The sequence below is a fragment of the Babylonia areolata genome, chromosome 8 (assembly GCF_041734735.1).
Source record: "Babylonia areolata isolate BAREFJ2019XMU chromosome 8, ASM4173473v1, whole genome shotgun sequence".
Lineage (NCBI taxonomy): Eukaryota > Metazoa > Mollusca > Gastropoda > Neogastropoda > Buccinidae > Babylonia > Babylonia areolata.
This window is the reverse complement of record NC_134883.1, coordinates 18,569,538-18,597,455: the sequence shown is the minus strand read 5'-3', so window position 1 is coordinate 18,597,455 and position 27,918 is coordinate 18,569,538. Positions and strand designations below refer to the sequence as shown.

At 40.7% G+C, this 27,918-nt stretch overlaps 1 protein-coding gene across 4 annotated transcripts in view; it reads left to right on the top strand.

The window, feature by feature from the left end:
- LOC143284610 (neuroglian-like) overlaps positions 1–27,918 on the top strand; it is an 87,334-nt gene that overhangs the window by 13,808 nt on the left and 45,608 nt on the right. For all 4 annotated transcript variants that reach the window (XM_076591447.1, XM_076591448.1, XM_076591445.1 and 1 more), the window contains exons 2-10: positions 7,367–7,548; positions 8,108–8,213; positions 9,883–10,445; positions 14,916–15,018; positions 18,608–18,801; positions 21,295–21,426; positions 22,529–22,672; positions 26,471–26,649; positions 27,272–27,362. In XM_076591447.1, the coding sequence (XP_076447562.1) occupies positions 7,464–7,548; positions 8,108–8,213; positions 9,883–10,445; positions 14,916–15,018; positions 18,608–18,801; positions 21,295–21,426; positions 22,529–22,672; positions 26,471–26,649; positions 27,272–27,362 (1,597 nt within the window). In that variant the 5' untranslated portion in view covers positions 7,367–7,463. The remainder of the gene's footprint in view (positions 1–7,366; positions 7,549–8,107; positions 8,214–9,882; positions 10,446–14,915; positions 15,019–18,607; positions 18,802–21,294; positions 21,427–22,528; positions 22,673–26,470; positions 26,650–27,271; positions 27,363–27,918) is intronic.

The window sequence follows — 27,918 nt, the reverse complement described above, 5'->3', positions numbered from 1 at the left end:
GCAATTGTGAACATAGAGCGAGCGAGCGAGAGAGCCTAGAAAGAGAGAAGGGGGGGGGGGCGAGGGGGGTTGGAATGGAGGCTGAGGTAGTGAATGCAGGATTCGTTGTGGGGGGTGGGTGGGGGGGGTCATATAAACAACGTGTGACACACTGGCTGTGAATTCGAAGTGACACAATCGATCAGGATTTAAGGATGAAACGAATTCCGGTGTGTGTGTGTGTCTCTCTCTCTCTCTCTCTCTCTCTCTCTCTCTCTGTGCGTGTGCGTGTGTGTGTGTGTGTGTGTGTGTGTGTGTAATTTATGACTGAAAAGTCAGTCATCGTCGGTGCAGAAGTATTGATCCGCTTTGATAGGGAGAGAGCGAGGGATGGGGGATGCGGGGAGGGGAGGGGGAGAGGAGAGGGAGAGGCGTAGAGAGAGTTTGTTCTCACATGATACACTTACTATCCAGATGAAACACAGACAGTAAGTTGCAACACAATCAAGATTTATGGCGATACGAAATCAGATATTAAACAGTGCATACATGCGTATGTGTGCTTTTTATTTTTTATTCTGCTTGCTCCCTTTCTTCCTCGCTTGTCTATCTGTTGTTTGAAAGCGCATGATTTAATATTCACAAACCACGAGTGAATTCAAGCTTTTCAGTATTAATTGCAACAGCCGAGTTTGGGGCAGAAAACCGCAGAAAACAGCAACATGAGAACTATTGAAATAACTATTGCATGTGAACAATGTATGTGTCGTTTGGTAAAAATAAATAAATAAATAAATTAATTAATTAATTAATTAAATTAAAAAAACGCGAAAAGGCAGAGAGGGAGAGAGAGACCGAGACAGAGACAGAAACAGACAGACAGACAGAGAGCAAATATTAAACTCTTCAAAGTTAGCAACAGCATGGAGATCCACTGAAACCTCTAGAATGGAGAGGATGAACCTTTAAAAAAAAAAAAAAAGATTGCCCAACACAACTGCAGTTTCGTTTCCTGGAGTGAATGCACATGTCAGATGTCACAGCAATGACGGTGATCATGCAATCCCCTCTTTCCCCAAAGCGTAAACAAGAGAGAGAGAGAGAGAGACTGGACACTGGACACTGAATTATTTATTGTCATTGCCAAGAAAGGTCTTTTGACAAGGGGGCAACAACATAAATGCATATATTTTAGCTTCAAAACAACAACAGCAAAAAACAATATTTTTTTCTGTGAACCCTTCAGTCAGTTTAAACCAAGAAAATATGCAATACTTGGAAACACTTAAGTCACATCCTGACAAAAACTCAACTAAACGGAACTAAAGAAAAACAACAATGTAATGATAATAAAATACCAAAATGAATGGGGACTGACTCGACCATCCATTCAAAAATACATCAAACCAATACATACTACCTCAACAATACACTCAAGTATGCAATGTTATGTTTTCTGTTTTGTCCAAATAAAATAGCAACTTCTGTACTAACTATAATTAAGTGTCTTCTATGCTGTTGATACTATTTTGACTTATGTACCTTTGTCTCATTGTTTGAGCTTCTGCAATGAATTTAGCAACCGATCTAATTATGTTTTCATTATCACATGACAAAACAGTAACAACATCATGGCTTTTAGCCATCTCTCTTTTAAAGAATATGCATTTTATATGCACAGAGAGAGAGAGAGAGAGAGAGATGGGAAAGGAGACAATCCCTTTCACTGGTTCTGATTGTCCCCGACCACGCATGCATGCAGAGTGCCCGCGACCTGTGTGCAGCAGTAGTATTGATCTCCTCCGCCCCAGCTTCGCTTCCTTTATCGCTGACATGTTGGTGTACGTGCGCGCGTGTCTCTCTCGCGTTTGCCCAGTTGTTGAGTCATCACCGGCACCACCGTCACCACTGTACCACTTCAGAGAACATTGGCACGAGCGAGTCTTTGTGAGAGGAATGGGCTGTTATCGATCACAGCCGAGTTATAAATGTAGCCATGAGATTTATCTATCTATCAACATGTCTTTATATCTCTCTATATATCAGTCTGTCTGTCTGTCCATCTATTTTCGTATTTAATCGTACATTATCGTACATTTTATTTTATTCTATTATCGTCTTTTCCTAAGTGTGAGAAACCAATGAAGCTTCTTATGTAGTTTTACATCCTGATTATCACAACAGATAAACTCATATTCATCATAACGAAGAATATTCTGGCTGTATGCCAGTCTGTCCGTCTGTCCCTCTTTATCCCACATCGTGGCTGGATACTAGTCTGTCGTTTCTTCTGTCTTTCTCCCTCCCCCTCCCCCTGCGTTCTTTTACCAAAGTATGTCAGTCAAAGGCTTGTGTTTTCAGATGAGGTCCATGGTATGTATATTTCAGCGGTTTTGTTTTGTTTTCTTTCATCGTTTTTTCTCATACAGGTTGCACGACAGATAAAAAAAAAAAGCTTTGTAAAAACGCGACAAATAGCAAGACAAACAAAATTCTTATATATATATATATATATGTGTGTGTGTGTGTGTGTGTGTGTGTGTGTGTGTGTGTGTGTGTGTGTGTAAAATTTATTAAGTTTGTATATTATATGTAGAATGGTATGAATAATTACTTTTTTTAACATCAGTATTTGAGTAGAATATACGCTACATAATATTAAATTGTAGAGGCATAGGCGTACATGAATAATCTAAACAGGAATTGAAGAAGAAAAACCGAGGGAAGAAGCTATCGTAACCACAATGGGGGAAAGAGAGAGAGAGAGAGAAAGCAGGCAACAGTTTAGTCATTTTTGTCATCAGTCACAGAATTTTTTGACATATATAAATAAACAAAACTCCATTAGGATTTATAAACTAAAGCATGTTACATTTATTATTATTTATTTTTAAGGTTTGTCAATGTGTGTGTCCGTGCGTTCATGCGTGTGAACATACATTTACAGTACAGTGCGTTAACATAAAAAAGAAAGCACTAAAGAAAGCAAACGCAATCCGTTAAATAGGAGCAAAATCCAATTTCAACACTCAGAGATAAACATGAATAATGGACAGAGAGAGAAACACACAAAGAAAGAGATGGACAAACAGAGATAATGAGAAAGAGAGAGAGATAATGAGTGAGAGAGAGTGAGAAAGCAATGCGATCAATATGAAAAAAACAACAACACCAAAGCATATGAATAAAAGAGAGACAGACAGAAAAGGGGAGGGGCTCTCTTTCGTGCGTCTGTGTCACGATCGTCTTCCTACCTCCTCCCCCCCACCCGCCAACTCCCACCCCTTTCCCAATCAGTTCCAAGGAGAAGGAAGGAGGAGTGCGACCAACTTGTGCCCATTAACAACGAACCAGAGTGATTAATTCACCGTCCCACGTAGCCGTTAATTAGTCAGTCCCTTGACGTCTTGATTAGGTGGTCGACAAGGAAAAAAAAAGTAACCCGATTCCCGCCCAGCTTGGTACGAGTTTGCGCTGGTATGGTTGTGTGTGTGGGGGGTTGGGGGGGGGGGAGATAGATGAGATTGGAAGGGTCCGGGTAATCAACCATTCTGACGATTGTTACTTTTCATGGGTGGACGTCAAATGTGACTTGAAGGGAAGAGCCCACAGAGACAAAGCCTAATCATGTAATTTCTGACCCCCATCCAGGCAGCTGATGAAAGTGTCCCCGACTATCGAATGTTATGCATGGTGTCATTTTGTACACGTGAACTCAAAATCAACCTAACTGTGACTAAAAATCATTTTAAAAATCAGCCAGTAAAAGCCTTTATATATATATATATATATATATATATATATATGTGTGTGTGTGTGTGTGTGTGTGTGTGTGTGTGTGTGTGTGTGTTTTTGTTTTTTTTTGTTAGTGTAGCGCGTCAGCTGACAGTGTGTTCCATCGTTTAACCTCAGCGACCTCTCCAGAGATGCACGTGGAATGCAGGCCCTTTTGCTTGCTTTGTCGCTCGGTGAGCGTGATAGAAGCATCCCTCAGTCCCCACAACCTTTCATCCTCTGCTCGCTTCGGCTTCACCTCTCGCCTTATCACCTCTTTCTTTTAAAGGAACTGAGGGGGTTTAACTTTTCTGTTGTGGTCAAGTGGAGAATAATGCCCTGGTGTTCTTAGTGTCGTCAGAATCTGCACCTCAGTTATTTTTCTTTCTTCAGACCTCTGCGTCCTCTTGGGAAGAGGAAAATGGGATGGCGGGATTTGGAGAGGGAGGGGGGCGGGCGGGGCGGCGATGGGGGGAGGCTGAGAGAGTGGAAGGAGAATCTATACAGCACATCAATTGTTGCTGCACGACTTTTACATTGGAGCGTCACGTTACTTCGCTCTTGTCTGGGGTTACATCGTTTTGCTGTTACATTGTTTCCGGCCCGCCCATGTTGTGCCGAAATCGCCAGAGTGCAGCGACAATAAACGCGGTGCTTCTCTCCCGCTACGCCTCACCCCTCACCCCCCTCCCTCATTCCAACCTGACCCTCATCTTCCACTTTCTCCCTCCACACCCAGCCTGGCGCTCGATCTCGCAACCTCGTTAACTCCACCCAGACGCAACCCCTCCAGTCCCACCCCCTCGTGCTCTCCCACTCATTCCCCCAGCATGCTCTCCTAGATCCTCAACTTTCTGTCTCGCGCACCATGTACCACCACCTCCTCCGCCTTCTTTCGGACCCCAAACTGTTCCTGGTGATCAAGCAGTGAATAACGCCTTCCTGGCTTTAACTTACTCAGTACGGCCAGTCCTCTCTTCTCCTCTACACAGACCCCTTGGATGTCCAGTGGGTGTCTGAATGACCCAACCTTTAGCTTCCGTCGTCAGAATTGTGGTATTCTTTGTCAACATTCACCTCTTCAGTATAAGAGCCTTCCGCTTGCAATATTTTGATGATGGTAATTGGGCTGAAACGCTGTTAACGTCGTCTCTTTCGCCGTTCGTATGGAGAGAGTTAATCCCATGGACAGACAAGGTCGCCGGAACCTGTCTGACCTCGGTCATTATCTTTCTTCAGACCGCTGCGTCCCTTTTGTAAGGAGGGGGACGATCGTGAGTGCGGGTGTGGTAGGAGGAGAATTGAAGGCTTTGAAAAGGGGGAGGAAGGGGAGGGGACTGGATAGGGGAGTGCTAAGGACGCATAGGCAGGGCTCCTCCATTAGCGTCAGAACCATTCAGGCTTATCTTCGGGTTGTGCTCCTATAGTCAGGTGGTGTTAATGACGTTTACTGTTCGCCCATTGTCCTGACATCGTTCAGAAATTGTACCGATGATAAAGACAATGTGCTTCTCCTCTGTCCTTTCCTTCTTTCTCCTTCCATGCCCCCCACCCTTACCCCCCCTCTCCTTGCACCCCCTCCCCACCGGCCCTCTTCTCCTCTCTCTCATCCCTTCCTCAACCCCCGCCCCCCTCCTTACTGTTTCCCTCCACCCCCTCCCTCTCACTGTCTCATCAGTTCCTTCCACCCATCATTCCGTTCACTCCCCCCCCTCCCCCCTTGTTTTCTTCAACTTCCTCTCACGCGCACCACCACCACATCCACATTCTTGAACAGCGAAGGATCAGAAGGTTGTTCATGATCCAGCAGCGAACAAAGCCCAGTTCCTTGATCGCCTGGAGAGTACGTCATCAGAATCCACATGACCTCGGCCTGTCCTTGTCTGGGTTCCAGTTTTGTCACAAGGAACGGAGCGACTTCGATACGCGGCAAAAAGTATTCGGAGGAGGGAGGGAGAGAGGGTGGGGCGTGGGGGGGAAAGAGAATAGTTACGTTGTCAGGAATGGAGTGCGATGGGGTGTGAGGGGGTGTGGTCTTGGAGTTCTTCGCCGGTTTGGGTGAGTGTGTGGGCGCCTCGGACCATGGCCCTTTTACGAGGGCCTTGCTTGGATCCCGTCGCTGCGGGAGTTTTGTTGTTGTCGTTTGTTCTTGTTGTTGATTTTTTTCTGGCGGATTGCGCTCTTATGGTAGGCCTTGTGTTGTGTTACGTCATTTACGGTCCACCCATTCTCGCGAATCAGCGTTCAGGGGGTGCATGTGTACTGGTTCTCCTCCTCATTCCCAACCCTACTTCTTCCCTCAGTTACCCAATTCCGCTCTGCCCCTACCCCATCTCTTCCCCACCCCACCCACACACGCGCACTCCCGGCTTCCTTCTTGTCAGTCTCTCAGCCTTTCTTCTCTGTCTTTCTACTAATCATGAGTGTTTGTAGGCATGAATAATATGCAGGGGTTGGGAGGGAGCGGGACAGAGAAGAGAAGGGGGCCACAGCGCACGTGTGTGTGTGCGCGCTTGTGTGTAGATCTGAACTCTATGGCCTCCCGTGCATTTAAACTATGTGCACCCGTCCACCTATTTGTTATTATTCTATTTCCGGCGACCTTTCTCAATGGTGTGTGTGTGTGAGAGAGAGAGAGAGAGAGAGAGAGAGAGCCAGTGGGCGCGTATGTGTGTTTGTGTTCAGTTTGTGCGGCAGTGCGTGCTTGCGTTTGTGTGTGTGTGTGTGTGTGTGTGCGGACGCGTGCGGACGTGCGTGTGCCACTGAGTGTGCATGCTATGTTGTTGTTGTTTTTTAACTTCTTTTTTTTGCTCTCTCTCTCTCTCTCTCTCTCTCTCTCTCTCTTCACAAGATGTACCGTTTCACGCCACTGTGGTGAACCATTGTACATCGAATCTCCACCCATCGACTCTGCCGAAGAGAAGAAATGCCAAGACAGCCTCGCTCCCTTGTTTTCTATTTCTGGGTGGAGGAATTCTGGGGCAATCGGAACCATCTTGAACTCTGGTGCTGAAGCGTCTTCAACAGCACGAGGCCTGCGTGCGCGCGTGGTGTTTCTATGGGAACCTTCATAATATATCAGAGATTGTGGTGAACAGGCTGAAATTGTTTACAGAGATCGAGGGACCAAAGGAGCCAGTGTTTACTATCATTCAGCTCCGATCAGCCGTTCTTCCAACGGGCTGTGTGTGTATGTGTGTGTATGTGTGTGTGTGTGTGTGTGGTCTGCTCAACTGAGTTGTGTGCATGTATTTCACATTTCTGTTTGGTACACCACAGTGCTTCAGAGCTTCAGTCTATAAACTATGAGGGTGGGCATGTTTGTGTGTATATGTGAGCTAGTGTGTATGTATGTGTGCATGCACATACATGCATTACGTTTCCCCATTTCTTGTTTTTTTTTTCTATGTTTTTAAGTTGGGGGAGGGGTTGTAATTTATCTATCATCTATGTATTTATTTTTCTTTATTAAAAATCAAATATACTTTTTTTAAGCACATTTTTTTCTAAAAAAAATCTAAGTCTGCTAACATTCATGAGAAACACTGTTAGTGTTATTCAGAAACAGTACCACTCACCTTAACATTGGACACTACTGAACCGTGTGTTGCAGACAGACACTGCAGGGTGGCAGAAAAGCCGTTCAGCAGACCACAAGCTGTAGTAGCTCTATGATTGTGTGAAGTGCTGGCACCAGGATTAAACCAGCCATGGAGGTGGTGCACTCATCTGGTGCCATCTTCACCTTGCTGATTGTTCTGCACATGTCCTTCGCATCCAAAGAAGAAATCAGGAGTAAGTGGCATCTTGTTTGTGTATTTTGTCTTGTGTATGGAGTGAGAGATCAAGAGTGTGAGCGTGTGATATCAAGTGTGTGTTTGTGTGTGTGTGTGTGTGTGTGTGTGTGTGTGTGCAGTTACCATGTCTTGCCAGTGGACAGTGTATCACATCAGATGGGTGTGTGCATGCATGTTCTGGTGAATATATGTACATGTCTATTTGTGGATGCCTGTTCATGTTTTGTGTGCATCTTTAGTTAGTATGTGTGCACGTTGGCCAGTGTGAGTGGGTACTTGACTTTTTGAATGAATGCTTGTTTCTTTTTTCACATGCATTTTTGCATGCATATCTGTATATGTGGGAGAGGGGAGGGCGCAGGATGGGTGTGTGGGTATGTTTGTGAGCATGTGCATGAGAGAGAGAGAGAGAATGTGTGAGAATGTGTGGGCATGCATGTCTTGAGAGTTTGTTTGTGCACATCCTTGCACACATGCACATATTCATGCATTCATGAGTGCATGTGACCATGTACAGAGTATCTAAGCAGCTTGATGTTGACTCTCATTCTTTTCAGACTGCCAGCCGGCTGCCATAACAAAACAAGCACGAAGAAAACTCTATTTCCAGCAAAATGGAGATGCTGTTATTGACTGTGTGGCCAAGGGAAATCAGACACTGAAGTGGGTATACTTTGCTGTTGTGTTCTGAATTTATTAGTGTACGTATTTGTAACGACGTTTGTGAACCACACTATTTATATCTTTTCCTTTTTCTTTTTACATGAAGTGTCTGAACAGCACCGAGCCTCCAGAAATGTTGATTGCGATTTAAACTACATTATATTTCAACAATGATGGTTGAATTAATTATCAAGACATGCATGCACGCATGTATGCATATGCAAATACACATGCGTGCTTGCATACATACATATGTACACATGCCCATACATGTGTGTTTGCATTCATGCATTTAAACTCGCTCAAATAAGTAATGCACACTTGCACAATCAGTTAATTCACAAACAATAATGATAATACTGATAATAATAATTATGATATTAATAGTAATTATAATAATGACAATATTAGTATTATTATTATCATTAATGATGAAACACGTTTATAGTGCTTTCCTGTAGTCAAAGCTTTTTTGTGTTTCACAAAAGGTGTAATAATGCACATGAGCATAATAGAATCAATTTCCACACATGCACACACACACACACACACACACACCACACAAAAACAAAACAACTCTAGATGAAAGGAAGCACACCCAAAGACAAACACTCAATCACATATGACATCCAAATAAAGATCATAATGGATATCGTGTAAATGAGCAGTACATACACAGTGAACAGTTTAGGAAAGATTTCATGCAGTTAGCTGCCTAAAAGAAAATCAAACACACAAAGAAAATGTTATAATTTATCAAGTGGCTTAATTGAATGAAAACTCTCATTTCTTGTGTGCAGAGAAGTTTTCCATACATTTACCACAGTTAACTTGTTATAAAATCAGACTCAACCAAAAAATATTTCCGATGAATTGACGTGTGATTATTTGGAGAGAGCAAAATGTTCAATACCATCAGAGGACCCATGATATGAAACATGATGAATGTGCCTGAAATGGTTCTGTGGTGTTTTTCATTCATCCATACATATAGCTGTGTGTAAATTAACAGACCATAGGTAGCATTCCCAATGCACAGGGATGAGGGGGAAAAATGTCTCAGAGCTTGGATATGTTTTAAATGGATGTGTTTTTTGTGGGTTGGTTTTTTTTATTACTATTTCTCATGCTGTTCTGACAGCATTTGCTCCAGTTTCTGGCACTATAACCACAAATTATTGTAAAATGTTGAAAATGTCAACAACAAAATTAATGATTCAAAAGATTTGAAATTATTAATAATTACAGTAGTTTTCAACTTTATGTGGGCTTCTTGGTATTTCCAGTAAGGTTTGTACACATGTTAAATAAATACTGAGTAGGTTTCTGCATCTGTTCCTCCATCCTGTTGTCCACTTATGTGCAAGGTGATGGGAAAAAAACTAATTATCATTAACTTGAAGGTGTGTTCCTTTGTAGTAATTAAGCTGTAGTGTTTGTCTACCATTTGAACATGTTGGCTTATCTCAATGTTTTTGTCTACCATTTGAACATGTTGGCTTATCTCAATGTTTTTGTCTACCATTTGAATATGTTGGCTTACTCTCAATGTTTTTGTCTACCATTTGAACATGTCGACTTACTCTCAATGTTTCACTTTATTTGTCCGAATCAGTCAAGGTTGGTTTCAATCCTAGCAAACTGACTTTTTAAAATTTGTGTTGATCAGATACACGTGGTTAAAAGATGGGGTGGAACTGGACACAGACTTGGAGGAAAACAAAAAGCGGATGAACGTGAAGCCTGGTGGCGGTGACCTGATCCTCAGTCCTGCTCTGGAGACTGACGCGGGCGTTTACCAGTGCAAGGTTCAGAACCCGTGTGGCACCTCTCTGTCCCACAAAGTCAGCCTCTTCTATTCCTTCATTGACCCCTTCACCAAGGAAGAGCCAGAGACTGTGTCTCGTGTGGTTGGGAGCCATTTGAAGCTGACCTGCAAGCCACCTCTCAGTGTTCCCGAGGCCACCGTCAAGTGGATTCTGTCAGGGGATGAGAATGAAGTGGATCCTATGGAGGTGGAGTATGGTGGGCAGGAAGATGATGATCCCAGCAAGATGTTCAACCCTGTGGATCTGGGGCGTAGGATTACCATGGATTATGACGGAAACCTGCATTTTGTGTATGTGAAGAAGGAAGATGCTCAGAATGGCAAGCGCTACGTTTGCATGGCAGTCAACAATGAAGTGCGGTCCTTGAATCAAGGAGAGGATAAAATCATTGTAGTTTATGAATGTAAGTTATAAGTCTTGTAAGTCTGCCTGCCTGTCTTTCTGCCTGTTGTCTTTTTGCCCCACTATGTTTTGCCTTCTCTCCATCTCTCAGGTCCTTTTCCTCTGTTTCTTGTTTTCTGTCTGTCTTTCTCATCCTTAGTCATTCTCTCCCCTGGTCTCTGTCGGCCGTTATGTTTGTTTTTCCCACACCTTTTTGAAAGGGAGAATGTACAGGATTGGTCTTGTCTGTCATCAAAAGCAATGCATACCCAAATAATTTATTGAATAACTGAGTGCAAATTTGGCACACTGATTACCCCGTGCTTCTTCAAGGTTTTAAGTGCATGTGGAAAGAATCCATTGCTCAGAACAGGAAATTAACTGCTGTGTAACAACAATTAACTGCTGTGTAACAACAGTTTCAAGCTTTAGCAGAACCACATGTCAACTTACTTTAAAATGTAGGCTTTAAATTGGTGCAGAGTTATGTCAACTTGTGATTAATGACACTACTTTAGAGGTTTGGAATTTGTATTGGAGAGGAATGCTCAACATTTTCAGTGCCACTGCAAGGGAATGATATGTACAGTTGCAAACTGTCTCTAGCTTCACAAACTGACATGCATGTAACTATCTTGAAACTCCCAAAGGCAACAATCATCGACTTAGCAGAGGTCATAACTTTCATGCACTCTCCACTCTTGTTGAGGAAAGATAGGATAAGAATACTGATTATGTAGACTTTTAACTATATCAGTATTTGTCAGATGTGCAGTATCAGTATAGCAGACAGAAATGTTTGTACTGTGCTGCTTTTTTGACTCACTTGTGTAAACAAAGTGATCGGTTGTCTGTGTCTGTGTGTGTGTCTGTGGTAAACTTTAACATTGACATTTTTTCTGCAAATACTTTGTCAGTTGACACCAAATTAGGCATACAAATAGGAAAAATTAAGTTCTTTCCAGTCATCTTGTTTAAAGCAATATTGCACCTCTGGGATGGGCACAAAAAAATAAAAAATGAAGCCTGATTATATGCAAACTGCATTTACTGTTATATTTTTTGTATTCTCTAAACTTGGCACTTTGATCTGATATTCTGACCCAACAACAAGAGCAGTCATTATTATCATTTTTTGTTCAAACAGGAACTTCCTTTGCTAAGCATGGAAGTTCTATTTATTTTGCAAACATTTTGATGCAGATAGTAAAACAGGGAAATTACTCTGTAATTAATGCTAGGGGACTTAATTTGCTTTAAACTGATCTTTCTCATCTTAAATATTACATTTTTTTTTCTTTTCTTTTCTTTTTTCTTCTCCCAAGCTTATCCATCATATGTAATACACAGCACGTTTTCAACCATTTTTAAAATATCTTTTTTTACCTCCTAATGTTTCCTTTACAGGATAAAGCGTGAAGCACAAGTGAGTCTTGAAGGCTTTGCCTCATGTTATTTCTTTTAATGCCAGTTTTCAAATGTGCTTCCAGTTAAGTGACAATTGAGAGTTTGGAGGTAGATTTTAAATGATTCCCATTTTGTTTTGTTTTCCGTGATTTAAGACATTACTTTGAACACTATTATATGGGTGATTGGTTGGTGTTTTTTTTATGTTCTTATAAACATTGTTCAGGTTTAGTTAAAGATAGCATCAGACCTATACAAATGGTTTTGTTTTTTTTTAATTTTCACACAGCCTGGCTTGATTTGATTTGATTTACAAATAACCTTTGCTTGAACAACCTTAGTGTAAAAAAACGAACAAAAAAAAAAAAAACAAAAAAAAAAAAAAAAACCCCACATAAAACTCAGAAGTTATAATTGTGAGTCAAATTTCTCTTAACCTGATAATTAATTCTTTGTAAGTTGCTAAGCCAGGCATTTTGAAACATAATTCATGTCCTTTTTTTTTTTTTTTTTTTTTTGTCATGTTAATCAACAAATGGTTGATGAAAACAAAACACAGATGATTATCTCAGTGGAGAAAGGCGTTGTTTTTTTAATGTTTTTTTAGTAGGTTTTGTTTGTTTGTTTTTTACCTAGAGCATATGAGTTTATAGATGCACTTCAGTATAACACTGTGCTGCCATCAGGCAGATTGTCACCAAAGACTCACACCAAAGACTCTTAAAAGAAACAGTGATTTGGATAGATTGACAGGGAAAGAGTTAATACATCTAACTTGGTCAGGAGAGAGAGTGCATATTTTAACAAAATTATTGGCTTAAAATCCAGGAACAGAATAAGTGATAAAAGGATCAGAAATTGCTTTATGTTTTATACATATATAAGGTTTAAAACCAGTCCAGGTTAAAACTGGCCTGGGAGAGGAAGTTAAGCTTAATTGATCAATCTGAGATGAGGGTAAGGGTTGAGGGGACATTGATTCTGTTAGCAAGTTTGCAACAGCCAAATTAAAAGTTTAGAGAGAAGGGTTGTGATGATACAAAATAGAGGGTGTTGCTGTTTTCCCATGAAATTAACTGGTTTTTAACCATTTGTTTGTCATGCTGTGTTTGTGTGTGTGGGGGTGTGGTTGTGTTAATTGTTATCACACACACACACATACTTCTGTAAACCTTAGACAGACTAACTCTAAACAAACTGTGGAAGTAAAATCAGTGTCAAGCTTCAAGTGAGTATTTGTGCTCAAAGCTTTTGTAGTCACATGCAGATAAGGATGTCATACCGTCATACGTATGAATTTAACAGAGCCTGCTATAAATTTTGGGTGACAGGTAAATGAATGAAAAGCTTTGTGCAGGGTTTTGGTTCAGGGTTTTAAACAGTATTTTTAAGAATCGTTAGAAAAAAAATCAAAATTAAAACAAGACATGATTTCTGTAAGTATTTAACAACAGTTTTTAAAAATGATCCAGGTTTGGTTGGGGTTTCTGGGGGTTTTCTTAAATTTTTGCTGCATGTATAACTGAAACAAAAAATAAACATACTGTAAGTGGCAAAACACAACAGCGAAAATGTCCCACCAGAATTTAAAGTAAGATAAGAATGGAGGGGCGGCTGGAGGGAGGGGGCGGGGGTCGGGAGGGTGGGGGGTTGATCCCAAAGAGATTTTTCTGACCAAAATCAGTCCTCATCTATGTTGCAGACAACCATTTACTAGTACTGTAGTAGAAGGGTGAAAAAAAAGCTCTCAAAATATCATGCATTTCTCATTTTCTGGGTTTCTGATAGGATAGTTTCAAGTTTTTGGCAGTTGATATTTTAAAGGTTTTTACAGTTTTTATATTTTGTGATTTAAAAAAACCCTATTTGAACGCTATTACTTGTATTACTACTATTAGTCATTTATTTTAGTGACACAGTACTGGAAAAATGTTACATCATTTTTTTATATTTTTTGTCTTCAGATGCATACATCAGTTGCTTGTCACCATGTAAGCCACATAGCCATTACATGGCAGTGATCTTAGTTTATAAAATGAATAAGTAGATAAATAAGCTGAGGTCACTGAGACAGTGTGAGAGTGGGGCATGATACCAACCAATCACTTAATTTCTGCAAATGAAATGTGATTGAAATGAACTTAAGGTTGTCTCAGATTCTGTGATCCTTCAGCTTGGTTTTGATGACAGACCCTTTGAAGAAAGGAGGGGTTGATACAGAGAGAGAGAGAGAGAGAGAGAGAGAGAGATTTAAACTATGTTCAAGGAATTCTGAACTCTTTTCTCAACAGATAAACTGTAACATGTTATTGGGCAGGAAATACAGACCTCAGAGTGTTTTGCTCATTACAAACCAGAACTTCATTGCTTGATTTCATACCAGATAGAAGCTAATAGTAGAATTAGTCAGTCATGTTTTAAGCCAAAAAAAAAGTGTTTGGTTGCTTTCTCTGCATAGCTTTCTTTTCTTTTTTTTTCTTCTTCTTTTCTCTGCTAAGCTTTCCTTTTTTTTTTCTTCTTTTTTTTTTTTTACCCTTTACTCCTCTCTTCTTATCCTCCCTTTCCCTCCCTACCCACTTCTGTAGGTCAGAATGTTTTATTTGTCTTCTCATGTCAAAGGCTGCATCCCAAAGGCTGCCCCACATCACCATGTATTCAAGCACATAACTGGTCGCAGATTAAATGCTTTGGTAGCTTAAGTGCTTTTCTGTGATGTCATTAGTCCTAAACGTTTTGGCAAGTGTATGAGATGTTTATTATCTGATGAGAAGATAACTAAAAATAACCATTGACATATGATGGTACATTTGTGTGTGTGTGTGTGTGTGTGTGTGTTTGTGTGTTGTATTGTGTTGCCGAGTGTTCTTACATTGTTCTGCTGTTCTGTCATGTTTCATTTATTTTGAACACATGTGGTCGTAGATGCACACACCTTATGCTTGTAATTATTGATATTGCATGATAAAATCATCATTGGCAGAACATTCTGTTTAGAAGAACTGAAAACTTACATTCTTTTGGTTATAAATTTGGTAATATTCCGAAAGTTTTGCATAGAGCCATGTTTCGATTTTGTTATTTTCAGCTTCCAATTATGAAGTCCCAGTGTTACTGAAATGGAGTTCTAATGATGATGTGCTGGCCTTGGAAGGACAGAAGGCCAAATTCAAATGTATTTTCTCAGGATAGTGAGTATGACATTTTTGTTGTTTTTTCACCCCATTAAATTTTGAATGCATGCAGGACATTTTCCATGACTTGAATATATATTTACTGGAATGTCATTATTGCATTGTCTCTTTCTGTCACTATTAGATATATATGTTGTTTCAGTAAAATTATTTTTTATATGTGTAGGTTGTTTATTGTGTGTTCCATGAAGATGGCATGTCACTGCTTTGCTCTTAATCAGCTGACAAATAAATCAACTGGCATTGACAGTTGGTGCTGTTTTAAACTGTTACATCTGAAACTTCAAATGTTAAATATGATTTTTTGGTTCTCTTTTTTTTTTTTTTTTTTTTTGTAACAGATCCTGAAGGAGAATAGTTAATTTTTTTTTTATGTCTGACTTGTTACTCATTTAATTGTTTTCAATTTCTTATGAGTTTGTTGCTGTTGTTGGCTTTTTGTTTTGTTTTGGTTTGGAAGATCCTGTATATTTTTTATGCACATTACTTATTTTGTTTGTTTATGCTTTATGTATAATAGTGTGTGTCTGTCTGTCTGTGTGTCTGTCTGTCTGTGTTAGTCTGTGGGCATTTACTTATGAACAGACAGTGTGTGAGTGTGCTAACATGCAAAGGGGATTGAATACCACCAAGTGCAATTTCTACAGGCTAACAAAAAAACAAAAAACAACATATATATATATATATATATATATATATATATATATATATATATATATATATATATATATATACATTCATATCTATCAAGAGTTAGATTATTTGAATAAGTGGAAGAGTTTGCTTACTCCAACATCATGACCAGAAAATTTGGAGGCAAAAACATACGTATTTTCAAGCTATTTCCAAATCACAAGAAATGTTTACCATTCTTTATTCCCCTTTGGAAGTCATGAAATTGATATTTATTGAGGCAGAGTTCAACATTTTCAGGTCATATTCAAAATCAATACTGATACTGACATCAGCACGGGTCAGAGACATGGAGAATAAGAAACATCAGAACCACACAGATCTGACTGACCTACATCTCATTTATAGTGTAAACAGTATATGATAAACGAAAAATCTAAGAAGGTGAGGCAAGGGGAATGTGGGTGGGGTGTGGGACAGCGGGTGGGAGGTGATTCTTTGAAAGTTTCAGTTTCAGTTTCACCTTCTCAAGGAAGCGTCACTATGTTCGGACAAATCTGTATACAAATACACCACATCTGCTAGGCAAATGCCTGACCAGCAGCATAACCCAATGTGCTTAGTCAGGCCTTGAGTCCATGCATATACATATATATATATATATATATATATTTGCGTACTTAACATAGTAGATTTCTTCTGCAGCATTGTGCCAGAGGACAGTACTGTCATTGCCATGGGCTCCATTTCAGTGTACCAAGTGCGCACTGCACACAGGACCTCGGTTTATCGTCTTATCTGAATGAGAAAACAGTCAGTTTGATTTTCCAGTCCATCTTTGGAGAAAGGGCGAGAGCGGAATTTAAACCCAGACCCTCACTGACTCTGTATTAGTAGACAAGCATCTTAACCGTTGTGCCACCTTCCTCCTGTATAAACAATCTATGACATATGAAAATCTTAGGGGAAAGCAAGGAGAGGGGCAGTGCAGATCAGAGGATGAAACACGAAGGAAGGCTGGACAGTTTTAGGAAGCAGCCAGTGTCACAGGACAAGGTCAGTACACTGGAAGCTCCAAGAGAGGAGGAAGTACTTGGTGCCATGGAATCAACACTAGTTGTCAAGTTAGTAGTAATGATGATAATAATAATGATGATGATAATAATAGTAACAATAATAATAATGATGATGATGATAATGATGTACATTTATGTAGCACCCTTTCTCTCTTAGAGCTCTGGGCACTTTACATGAAAAAAAATTACAAATTACATGTTCATGACCACTCTTTCTCAAAAACCCTACCTCTCCTGTGCCCCTCCTGCCCCCCACTCTCCCACTCTCCATGCACCCAAAGTGAGCTGACATGGATGATGTTGGAGGAGAAGGAAACTGAGAGTGCTTTCAGATGGGTCTTAAAAAGATAAGTTTTTAGTGAAAAGCGAAATGCAGAGATAGAATCAGATGCATGATTATGATGAGGAAGGGTGTTCCAGATATGAAGAGCAGCAAAGAGGAAAGAACATTCACCATAGGTTTTTGTATTGACACGAGGAAGTTTCGAAAGGTAATGCTAAGTCAGAGAAAGAGCGGAGATTTCTTTAGGGAGTGTAAACACTGATAAGGTCAGAAAGATGAGAGTGGTAAGGTCGTCAGAAAGATGAGAGTGATAAGGTCAGAAAGTAGAGACTCGGCTGAGAAGTGGCAGGTGGGGATGTGGAAGGGGATGAAAGGTAGAGAATGACTGTCAGGGCCTCCAGCTCTACAACAAGCAACAAGCAGTGATGACATTGTGTTTGTCTGTTCTGTGACACCAGCCTGGTTGATGTGTTCTGATCTGTCATTCAGTAGTATTCAGCTCAGTGTGCCTTGATCTGCTGTGTGAAGGTGTTTAAGTGTGTTTGTGTGTATGTGTGTGTGTGCGTGTGTGTGTGTGTGTGTGTTTGCATGCACGTGCATGCATGTGGAAGTACTCTTTGTGTGTGTCTCTTGATCTTATGTATGATGACCTTCATTTCATGTTAGAACCTGAAATGCGTTAGCATTCAACATCAGCTTCCAATCCATCAGGTAACAGCACCCTAGTCCCTGTGTTTTGAAATGCTGTGTCATGTGATGATGTCAGCATGTTCCTGTCTGTCTTGTGGTGACATCAAACATTGCCTACCAATATGCAGTCAGAACAACATGTGATAGCATTCATACTCTGTCATGTGATGATGTCAGTGTGCTCTTAACTATCTTGTGGTGATATCAAACATTGCATTTCTTGTGCACATTCACTTAGAATTGTGTGTATGGATAAGCCTTATGAAAGTCTAGCTGTTGTATGTGTTCTGGCAATCTGCTCTCTCATATTATCCAAAATTAATTTGGATTTGTGTATAAATCATTAAATGGTTGGTCATGCAATTGCTTAATTTATACTTTCCATCTGCACTGATTAATGTCTATTTCTCATTACTGAATCCATCTTCTTGCAAATCAGCTAAAAGTTTTTCATAGGCTGGGCTACTGAATCATGATAACATAGTGCCTCTTCAAAATGCCCACAAAGGAATGAGCCAGATATGATTTTTTTTCAAACCAACATGAATTAGACTGTTTGAATTCTTTTGCTTTTTACCATTGATTTTACTTTATACCATTGATTTTACAAGTTTTTAAAAATATAAATTTGCAATTTTGTGTTATCAGTCTAGTGGGGGAGAAAAGATGCTTCTAGGACTTCTAAATTAAAGAATCTTGCCTGCACATTATCAGACACACTTCAGATTATACGTGTGTATTATCAAACATGGTAAAGCTGACCTTGAAGCTAAAAAAATACCCTCTCAGTCTCTCTCTTTCACAGACACAGACATATACACACACAGACACATACACACCCAGACACACACACTCTCTCTCTCTCTCTCTGTGTCTCTCTGACCCACCCTGTCACTCTGTCCAGCCCACTGCCCACAGTTCGCTGGCGGAGGTCAGATGGTGGACGGCTGGACGAGGACCGCATGAAGCAGAGTGTTGACGACCATGAGTTCATCATCAGCGACGTGAAGGCCGAGGATGCCGGGGAGTACGAATGCTCAGGACAGAACCCGTCCCACAATGAAGTCAAAAGGAAGACCTTCAAGCTGACAGTGGAATGTGAGCAAGATGCGGCATTGTTGTTTTAGTTTTCTTTGTCAGACATGCCATGCTGTCTGTACAAGGGAGAGAATACAGGTTTTGGCCTGTGTCTTTGTCGGACAAAAAGCAGGATGCACATGCATGTTTCTGAGCTGATCAAGTCACATTTGGTAGGCTTGGTTCTTGTGAGGCTACCAGGATTTATGTTGTTTCACAGTGGATCTGTTGCCTATTTTAAGGAATTCCAGCAGACTGCAATCAAAAAGCAGAGCCATCAGTAAGCAGTACAATCTGTGACATTTTGACTGTGTCTGTAAATACATTGAGTCTGTGTAATCACCAGGTTTTGGATGTCTGTGTGTCTTCTCTCTCTGTGTGGAGGTGTTTGTCAGTGGTAAACCCTCAGATTGAAAGTCCAACGCTTTAACCACTGTCTATTGTGCCTGTCATTTTGACTTGTGTCTGTAGATATATTGAGTCTGTGTAATCACCTGGTCTTGCCTGTCTGTGTGTCTTCTGTCCATGTAGAGGTGTTCTTCAGTGGTAAACTTGAACATTGGCATGTTACAGGCAGTGAAAAGTGGAAAAGGAAGCAAGTGTGGTAGGATGATAGGTACAGACAAGACGTCCCCAGTCATCAGTGCTGTAGTGGTACTGGGTGAGACATGGCACTTGGCAAGTTGGTGGTGCAGGATCAGTGTGACTCACTGTCCCTCAGCTAACGTGATACCATCTGGTGCATTCTGTCTCCAGTGTGCTCTGTCATCAAGCAACTGGAGGAAGGTCGCAGAATGGTTAAGATACAGTAGTCATGAGCTCTGGGTTCAGTTCACGCTCTCGCCCTTTTTTCCCAAGTTTGACTGGAAAATCAAACTGAGGTTCTAGTATTTTGGAAGTGATGATAAAACGAGGTCCCCATGTGCAGCACACACTTTGGCGCAATGAAAAAGAACCCAAAGCAACAAAAATGCTATCCTCTGGCAAAATTCTGTAACAGAAATCCACTCTGGTAGGTACACAAATAATATTGCATGCACTCAAGGCCTAAGTGCGTTGGGTTATGCTGCTAGTCAGGCATCTGCCTAGCAGATGTGGTGTAGCTTGTATGGATTTGTCCAACCGCAGTGATGCCTCCTTGAGAAACTGAAATTGAAACTGAAAAACTTAAACTGACTGCACAGATCTGGACTTTTGCACATGTCTCTGCAGTGCAGGTTAGTGCAGGTATACAGCAGCTAGTCTGTAGACGCGGTGCAGGAGGTCTTTAGGTATATGCCCCATCTCCCTCTTTGGACATTGCCTAACCATGAGGGACATTGCTGGCTGACAATTGACTGACTTCAGGCTTCTGGCCTGCCTCTCTTCTCAGTGTCAGTCTCAGTTTCTCAAGGATTCATCACTGCATCAGGACAAATCCATATACTTCTGCTAGGCCGATGCCTGATCCACAGCATAACCCAACACGCTTAGTAAGGTCTTGATACCTGTGTACCCATCAGAGTGGATTTCTTCTTCAGAATTTCGCCAGAGGACAACACTTCTGTTGCCATGGGTTCTATTTCAGTGCGCCAAGTACATGTTGCTGACAGGGACCTTGGTTTACTGTCTCACCTGAACCACAACACTCAGTTTGATTTTCCAGTCAAACATGGGAGAGAGGGCGAGAGTGGGATTTGAACCCAGACCCTCACAGATTCTGTATTGGCAGACGAGCGTCTTATCCATTCTGCCACCTTCCTTCTTTCTTCTCACCATCTCGGTAGATGAAACCCTGTGTTGCTGTGATGTGCCAAGGAATCGTCCGAGGCTGAATATTCAGTTTATCTTCTCTGATCTCTGCCATGCATGAGGGTGCTTAGCCTGTGTACCTGGTTCACCTTCAGTTCAGTAGTTGTCCTGCCAGATTCTCCAGTCAAGCTTTTTCACAATGGTGGCAGCCTTCCTGAATCATGAGAGAGAGAGAGAGAGAGGAAGAAGATGCATTGACTTTTTAGCCAGTTTAATTGGAACTACTTTAGTTTTCCTCTTTTGTTTGCAGTCAGTTAGTAGATTATCAGAACAGACTGGAAGGTTAGGCCATGCCTAAGATTTTAGTATTTGACATGAACTGTTTCAAGTTCTGAGATATGATTTCTCTCACAAAAAAAGAAAACAAAAGAAATGTTTGATATGAACTGTTTTCAGTTGTGAGTTATGATTTCTCTCACAAAAAGAAAAAAAAAGAGAAATACTTGACATGAACTGTTTTCGATTGTGAGTGATGATTTCTCTCACAAAAAAAAGAAAAAAAGAAAACATACAAAAAAAAACTTGACATGAACTGTTTTCAGTTGTGAGTGATGATTTCTCTCACAAAAAAAAAAACAAAAAAAACCGAAGTACTATCTCGGCACTTAACCACAGTCTTCTGCTTCCAGTCCACAGAAGGTTTAGCGCTATGTGTAAAGGAAACAAATGAACCAAAATGAAGAGCAAACAAACATGCATGTACATGTCTTATCATGTGTGCAGCATATCCAAGATGGAAAAAACGACCAAGGGACATGAAAGTTGGTGTGGAAGATGATGTCACAGTCGTTTGTCGTGCGTCTGGCACTCCCAAGCCAAAGGTTCAGTGGTACATCAATGGTCTGCCTCTTGAAGGTAAAAGCATTTCCACTGTTTAGTACAACTTATGAATAAAAGATCAATTATTACTGTGATTTTCTTTTCAGGAATATGAAGTGTGTGTGTGTGTGTGTGTGTGTGTGTGTGTTTTGAGCTTATTTATATATATTTTTTTTTTAATCTCTAACTATACAAGTTCTTGTGATGATGGTTACATGGACTGGAGTATTTCCATATTCCTAACTGCTGATGGCAAAAGGTTGTTGTTTTGTTTTTGTTAAGAAATGATAAAAAAAAATCAAAAATCAATATTTTGATTCTGTGCTTGTGTTGGGTCTTTTTGTTTAACTGCTTGTATCAGATAACAGGAATATTAAACTGCAAGAAGATTTTATCATTAGTTGAGTTAATAACACCTTTATAGCACATGTGTATATGTTTGATTGAGTGAGAAAACTATGTACATGTTTCGTTGAATAAGAAAACTTTTACTTCTTACATGATACACAATACATGATTGACATACTACTTATCATTTGTACAGGTCTAAAATCTGTTCATAAACATTTCTATGCACACATACACACAGGCAAAATACACACATACAGGCATGCACACACTCCCACCCCTGCCACACACACACACACTCTCTCTTGCTCTTTCTTACTCTCTCAAACACACACTGACTCCCACACAATAACTCCTCCACCCACTGACTACAATTATGCAATCAAAAAACACCATACAGTACCAAACAATTGTTGATCACAGCAAAGTGTTGTACCATCACATACACATTTGTCATCATAACTCGCTCTCAAGGCCTATTCACCATGTTGGGTTTATGCGAAGGTCAGACCTTTTCTTCTTTTTTTTTTTTAAGCAGATGTGGTGTAGCTTATAGATTGGTCTGCAAGCTGTAACACCTCTGTTGAGTTCAGTTCAGTTACTCAATAAGACGTTACTGCGTTCAGACAAATCCATAAACACAACACCTTATCTGCTACAGAGATGCCCGATCAGCAGTATAACCCAACCTACTTAGTCCAGGCCTTGAGGGAAAAAGGTAAATCAAGAAACAAAGTAACACCTCCTCGCCACTGAAACAGAAGCTAACCATAACTATGAAACTTTTCAGAAGTCCCCCGAGCCAAGAATCGTCAGCTTCGTGGTGATGACTTGGTGTTCACCAACCTGACCCAGGACGACTCGCAGGTCATTCAGTGCAACGTGTCTAACATCCACGGCTATCAGTGGGTCGACGTCTTCTTGCAGGTGGAAGGTGAGTGACGCACAGACTCTGGGCAAGTTTGGCTCTAACGGGTTTCACAAACTGCAGTCAGGCTTTAGGACAATGGGAGTGGAGTGGAGTGGAGTGTTGGCCTAGAGGTAACACGTCCGCCAAGGAAGTGAGAGAATTTGAGCGCACTGTTTCGAATCCTACAGTATTTTCTCCTCTCCCACTAGACCTTGAGTGGTGGTCTGGACGCCAGTCATTTGAATGAAATGGTCCAGTGTGAAGCATACACTTAGCGCATGTAAAAGAACGCACAGCAACAAAAGGGTTGTCCTGGGCAAAATTCTGTAGGAAAATCCACTTTGATAGGAAAACAAATGAAACTGCAGGCAGAAAAAAAGAAAAAAAAGGTGGCGCTCTCAGTGTAGCAACTCGACCTCCCTGAGGAGAGCAGCCCAAATCTCACAGAGAAATCTGTTGTGACAAAAAGGAGTAATACAATACAATACTATAAAATACAATTATTTACAGTTCTGGTGAACAGTTCTTCTGTGCGATGCCTCAAAGACTCTTCACAGACTGCTGGGAAAGTTTAATTCTAATGGGCTTCACAAACAGAGGTCAGGCTTTAAGACAATGATAAAATATTTTTGGATGACAATTCTTCTGTGTGGCGCTTCAGAGCCTCTTCACAAAGTTGAGGCTGAAGAAGAAAAAGAGGATAATGAAGTTAGTAAAGAAAGTAGTGATGGACCGTGTCTCTGTCTTGTCCAGATGTTTCCAATCTACAGGTCAGTAGAGAAAGTAGTTGTAGACAGTGTCTCCATCTTGTCCAGATGTTTCCAGTCTACAGGTCAGTAGAGAAAGTTGTAGACAGTGTCTCTGCTTTGTCCAGATGTTTCCAGTCTACAGGTTAGTAGAGAAAATAGTTGTAGACAGTGTCTCTGCCTTGTCCAGATGTTTCCAGTCTACAGGTCAGTAGAGAAAGTAGTTGTAGACAGTGTCTCTGCCTTGTCCAGATGTTTCCAGTCTACAGGTCAGTAGAGAAAGTAGTTGTAGACAGTGTCTCCATCTTGTCCAGATGTTTCCAGTCTACAGGTCAGTAGAGAAAGTAGTTGTAGACAGTGTCTCTGCCTTGTCCAGATGTTTCCAGTCTACAGGTCAGTAGAGAAAGTAGTTGTAGACAGTGTCTCCGTCTTGTCCAGATGTTTCCAGGCTACAGGTCAGTAGAGAAAGTAGTTGTAGACAGTGTCTCTGCCTTGTCCAGATGTTTCCAGTCTACAGGTCAGTAGAGAAAGTAGTTGTAGACAGTGTCTCCGTCTTGTCCAGATGTTTCCAGGCTACAGGTCAGTAGAGAAAGTAGTTGTAGACAGTGTCTCCGTCTTGTCCAGATGTTTCCAGTCTACAGGTCAGTAGAGAAAGTAGTTGTAGACAGTGTCTCTGCCTTGTCCAGATGTTTCCAGGCTACAGGTCAGTAGAGAAAGTAGTTGTAGACAGTGTCTCTGCCTTGTCCAGATGTTTCCAGTCTACAGGTCAGTAGAGAAAGTAGTTGTAGACAGTGTCTCTGCCTTGTCCAGATGTTTCCAGTCTACAGGTCAGTAGAGAAAGTAGTTGTAGACAGTGTCTCCATCTTGTCAAGATGTTTCCAGTCTACAGGTCAGTAGAGAAAGTAGTTGTAGACAGTGTCTCCATCTTGTCCAGATGTTTCCAGTCTACAGGTCAGTAGAGAAAGTAGTTGTAGACAGTGTCTCTGCCTTGTCCAGATGTTTCCAGTCTACAGGTCAGTAGAGAAAGTAGTTGTAGACAGTGTCTCCGTCTTGTCCAGATGTTTCCAGTGTACAGGTCAGTAGAGAAAATAGTTGTAGACAGTGTCTCCATCTTGTTCAGATGTTTCCAGTCTACAGGTCAGTAGAGAAAGTAGTTGTAGACAGTGTCTCCGTCTTGTCCAGATGTTTCCAGGCTACAGGTCAGTAGAGAAAATAGTTGTAGACAGTGTCTCTGCCTTGTCCAGATGTTTCCAGTCTACAGGTCAGTAGAGAAAGTAGTTGTAGACAGTGTCTCTGCCTTGTCCAGATGTTTACAGGCTACAGGTCAGTAGAGAAAGTAGTTGTAGACAGTGTCTTTGCCTTGTCCAGATGTTTCCAGTCTACTGCTGCACAACTTACTGAGGGGGAACAAAAAAGAAAGATGTGAGATTTGATATCCTCTGCACATCCAGGAGCAGAACAGATTAATGAATATCTCTTAAAGTGATTCTACAGCACTACAGGGTATCTTCTGGTGAGTGGCTTGTTGGCACCCCCTGAAACTGTTAACTCATTGAGCCCAGCACCGGACCAGTGCTCTGGCGTCAAACTTTGGTTAAAATGGTTTTCACGTTTCTGCATGTGCATAAAGCACAAAGAAAGGGAACTAGCCTGTACAGTATTTCTGCATGTGTTCACATGTAATTTGGAGGAAAAGCAATATATTTTCTGTATTTTTTTTTCTGCATCATGATGGCATGGAAGCCTACGGAGGCTGTAAACTCCTCAGGATGGAATGGGTTAAGTGCCTGTGGACTGCTGGTGGTGGGACAGAAATGAGCTTTTTGCTTGTTTGTGTGCTTTGAAAAATCAGAATAAATGGTGTTGGAGTAAAACCACTGACAGCACACTGAAGATGGAACAGAAAAGATAACATCTTAGAATTGCCCTTACCAAACAAACTGTTTCAGTAGGGGGGGGAAGTAATGTCTTCAAATTCAGCGATTCCAAACCATTTCAGTAAAGAGAAAAGTAGCATCTTCAAATTTGTCCATACCAAATAGTTTCATGTAAAAAGGTGACATCTTAGATTTTTTTTTCATTCCAGTTTCATGAGAAAAAAGTAACAACTTAAAATCTGTACCTTACCAAATCAACAGGTTTCATGCATTAAAAAATGACATCTTACATCTGTCTTTATCAAACAGTTTCATGAGAAAAAACTAACACCATAAAGTATGTCCATATGAAACAAACTGTTTCATAAGTTCCAACAACATAAAGGCAGTTAGAATTTACACAGCATTTAAAAAAAAAAAAAAAAGTAATTGTACAGTACAGGCAATTTTCTTGTCCAAATCACAAGTAATTTTGTAATTTGATTTTAATAAATAAAATAAGAGAAGCAAACTTGGATTAGCTTTTGGTGATTGCACATCTATCAGAAAAATTAGGAAGCTATTAAGAAATGACTGTAGTATAATGTCTGTGTTTCTTTCCACAGACTTGCAGCCTGAAATTGTGAGCAAGCCAACACAGCAGAAAGTAATGTCTGTTGTTTCTTTCCACAGCCAGAAATTGTGAGCAAGCCAACACAGCAGAAAGTAATGTCTGTTGTTTCTTTCCACAGCCAGAAATTGTGAGCAAGCCAACACAGCAGAAAGTAATGTCTGTTGTTTCTTTCCACAGCCAGAAATTGTGAGCAAGCCAACACAGCAGAAAGTAATGTCGTTTCTTTCCACAGCCAGAAATTGTGAGCAAGCCAACACAGCAGAAAGTAATGTTTGTTGTTTCTTTCCACAGCCAGAAATTGTGAGCAAGCCAACACAGCAGAAAGTAATGTCTGTTGTTTCTTTCCACAGCCAGAAATTGTGAGCAAGCCAACACAGCAGAAAGTAATGTTTGTTGTTTCTTTCCACAGCCAGAAATTGTGAGCAAGTCAACACAGCAGAAAGTAATGTCTGTTGTTTCTTTCCACAGCCAGAAATTGTGAGCAAGCCAACACAGCAGAAAGTAATGTTTGTTGTTTCTTTCCACAGCCAGAAATTGTGAGCAAGCCAACACAGCAGAAAGTAATGTTTGTTGTTTCATTCCACAGCCTTGGAGCCAGAAATCGTGAGCAAGCCGACACAGCAGAAAGTGGCGGAGGACAGAGACATCATCATCCCATGTGGAGTGGTGGGAAAACCCCGACCCAAGGTCCGGTGGTACAAGGGCAACCAGCACCTGCTGGACGACCGCTACAAGATCCTGCCCAATGGAGACCTGCAGATTGCGGTGAGCCACTGGCTTGTTTTGTAACAGAGAGACAGTGAGAGAATGTCAGCATGTGTTTGTGGGTACTGGAGTGTGTGTATGTGCCTGCATGTGTGAGTGCATGAGAGACTGTGTCTTGTGATTTACATGCCCAGACCACACATGGTCGCCTTTGTCCCTTCCCCCATGCACACACGCTCACGCACACCGACGCGGCTATCATGTATCTGTATGCTACCGTTACGATGGACGATTTATGCGTTTTTTAATGTTTGATGTGTTATTTTTACTTTATATGTTGGTGTTTAAAACCCAGCCATTTACTGATTCTGAAAACACAAAAACAAAGCTTTATTTGACCGATTAAATCAACAATTTTCCATTGAATTTTCACTATTTTAGTGACCTACCCAATTTTTTACTGCAGTGGTCTCATGTAGTGCTGGTGCAGGGGAGATGTAGCAGGCATGTAGCTGTGGGGTAGAATGAGTTAAGAAAAAATGGTTAGAGTTGGATTTGCAATTTTATTGGTTTTTTTATTTCATTATGATACATGGATTTAGAGACTGTTTTTCTGTCTGATTGAAATGAATAACTGGCTTGTCTCATTTGTTTAGTTGTTTATTTTTTTCCTTCTTTGCAGGATGTGACTCCAAGGGACTCTGACAACTATCGCTGCATTGCTGAGAACCGCTTTGGAGAAGCAGAGGCTGAAGGGTCTCTGGTTGTCAGAAGTACGCACATGACATGGAGTTTTCCTTGTTGGCCAGCTGTTCATGTTGTATAGGCTATTTGGCTGTTTATTGTTACATTTATCTTTTTGTATTTGTCTGTTTTGTATGTTTCTCTCTCTCTCTGTTCTGTTGGATTTTTGTTGTTATAATTATTGTTTTTGCGGAAGTTAAGTCTTGGCCTGATTTTTTAAGATAAGAGGCAATTTCAATCATTGCATTTCAACATACTTTTTATGTCTAAGATCACCAGGATTGTGTTTAACAGTCTGTAATCAAATTAAGAATGAACATTTGAACTCTGTAGACTGTGAATGAATGGAGAACAAACATCTTTCTTTGTTTTCTTATTTGTCTGTATTGTGATATAATGCATGGAACAGTGGGTCTGAGTGTCAATGAAAATGAAACATTTATCATTGTACCATTTTGTCCAAGAACATTTTCCTTGTAACAAAGATTTTTTGAAAACTGCACTGAATTAATATTGGTTTTAGTTTGATGTTTTACTCAATATGAAATCTTTAAATATATGCTGCTTTGTTAGATAAGCAAAAAG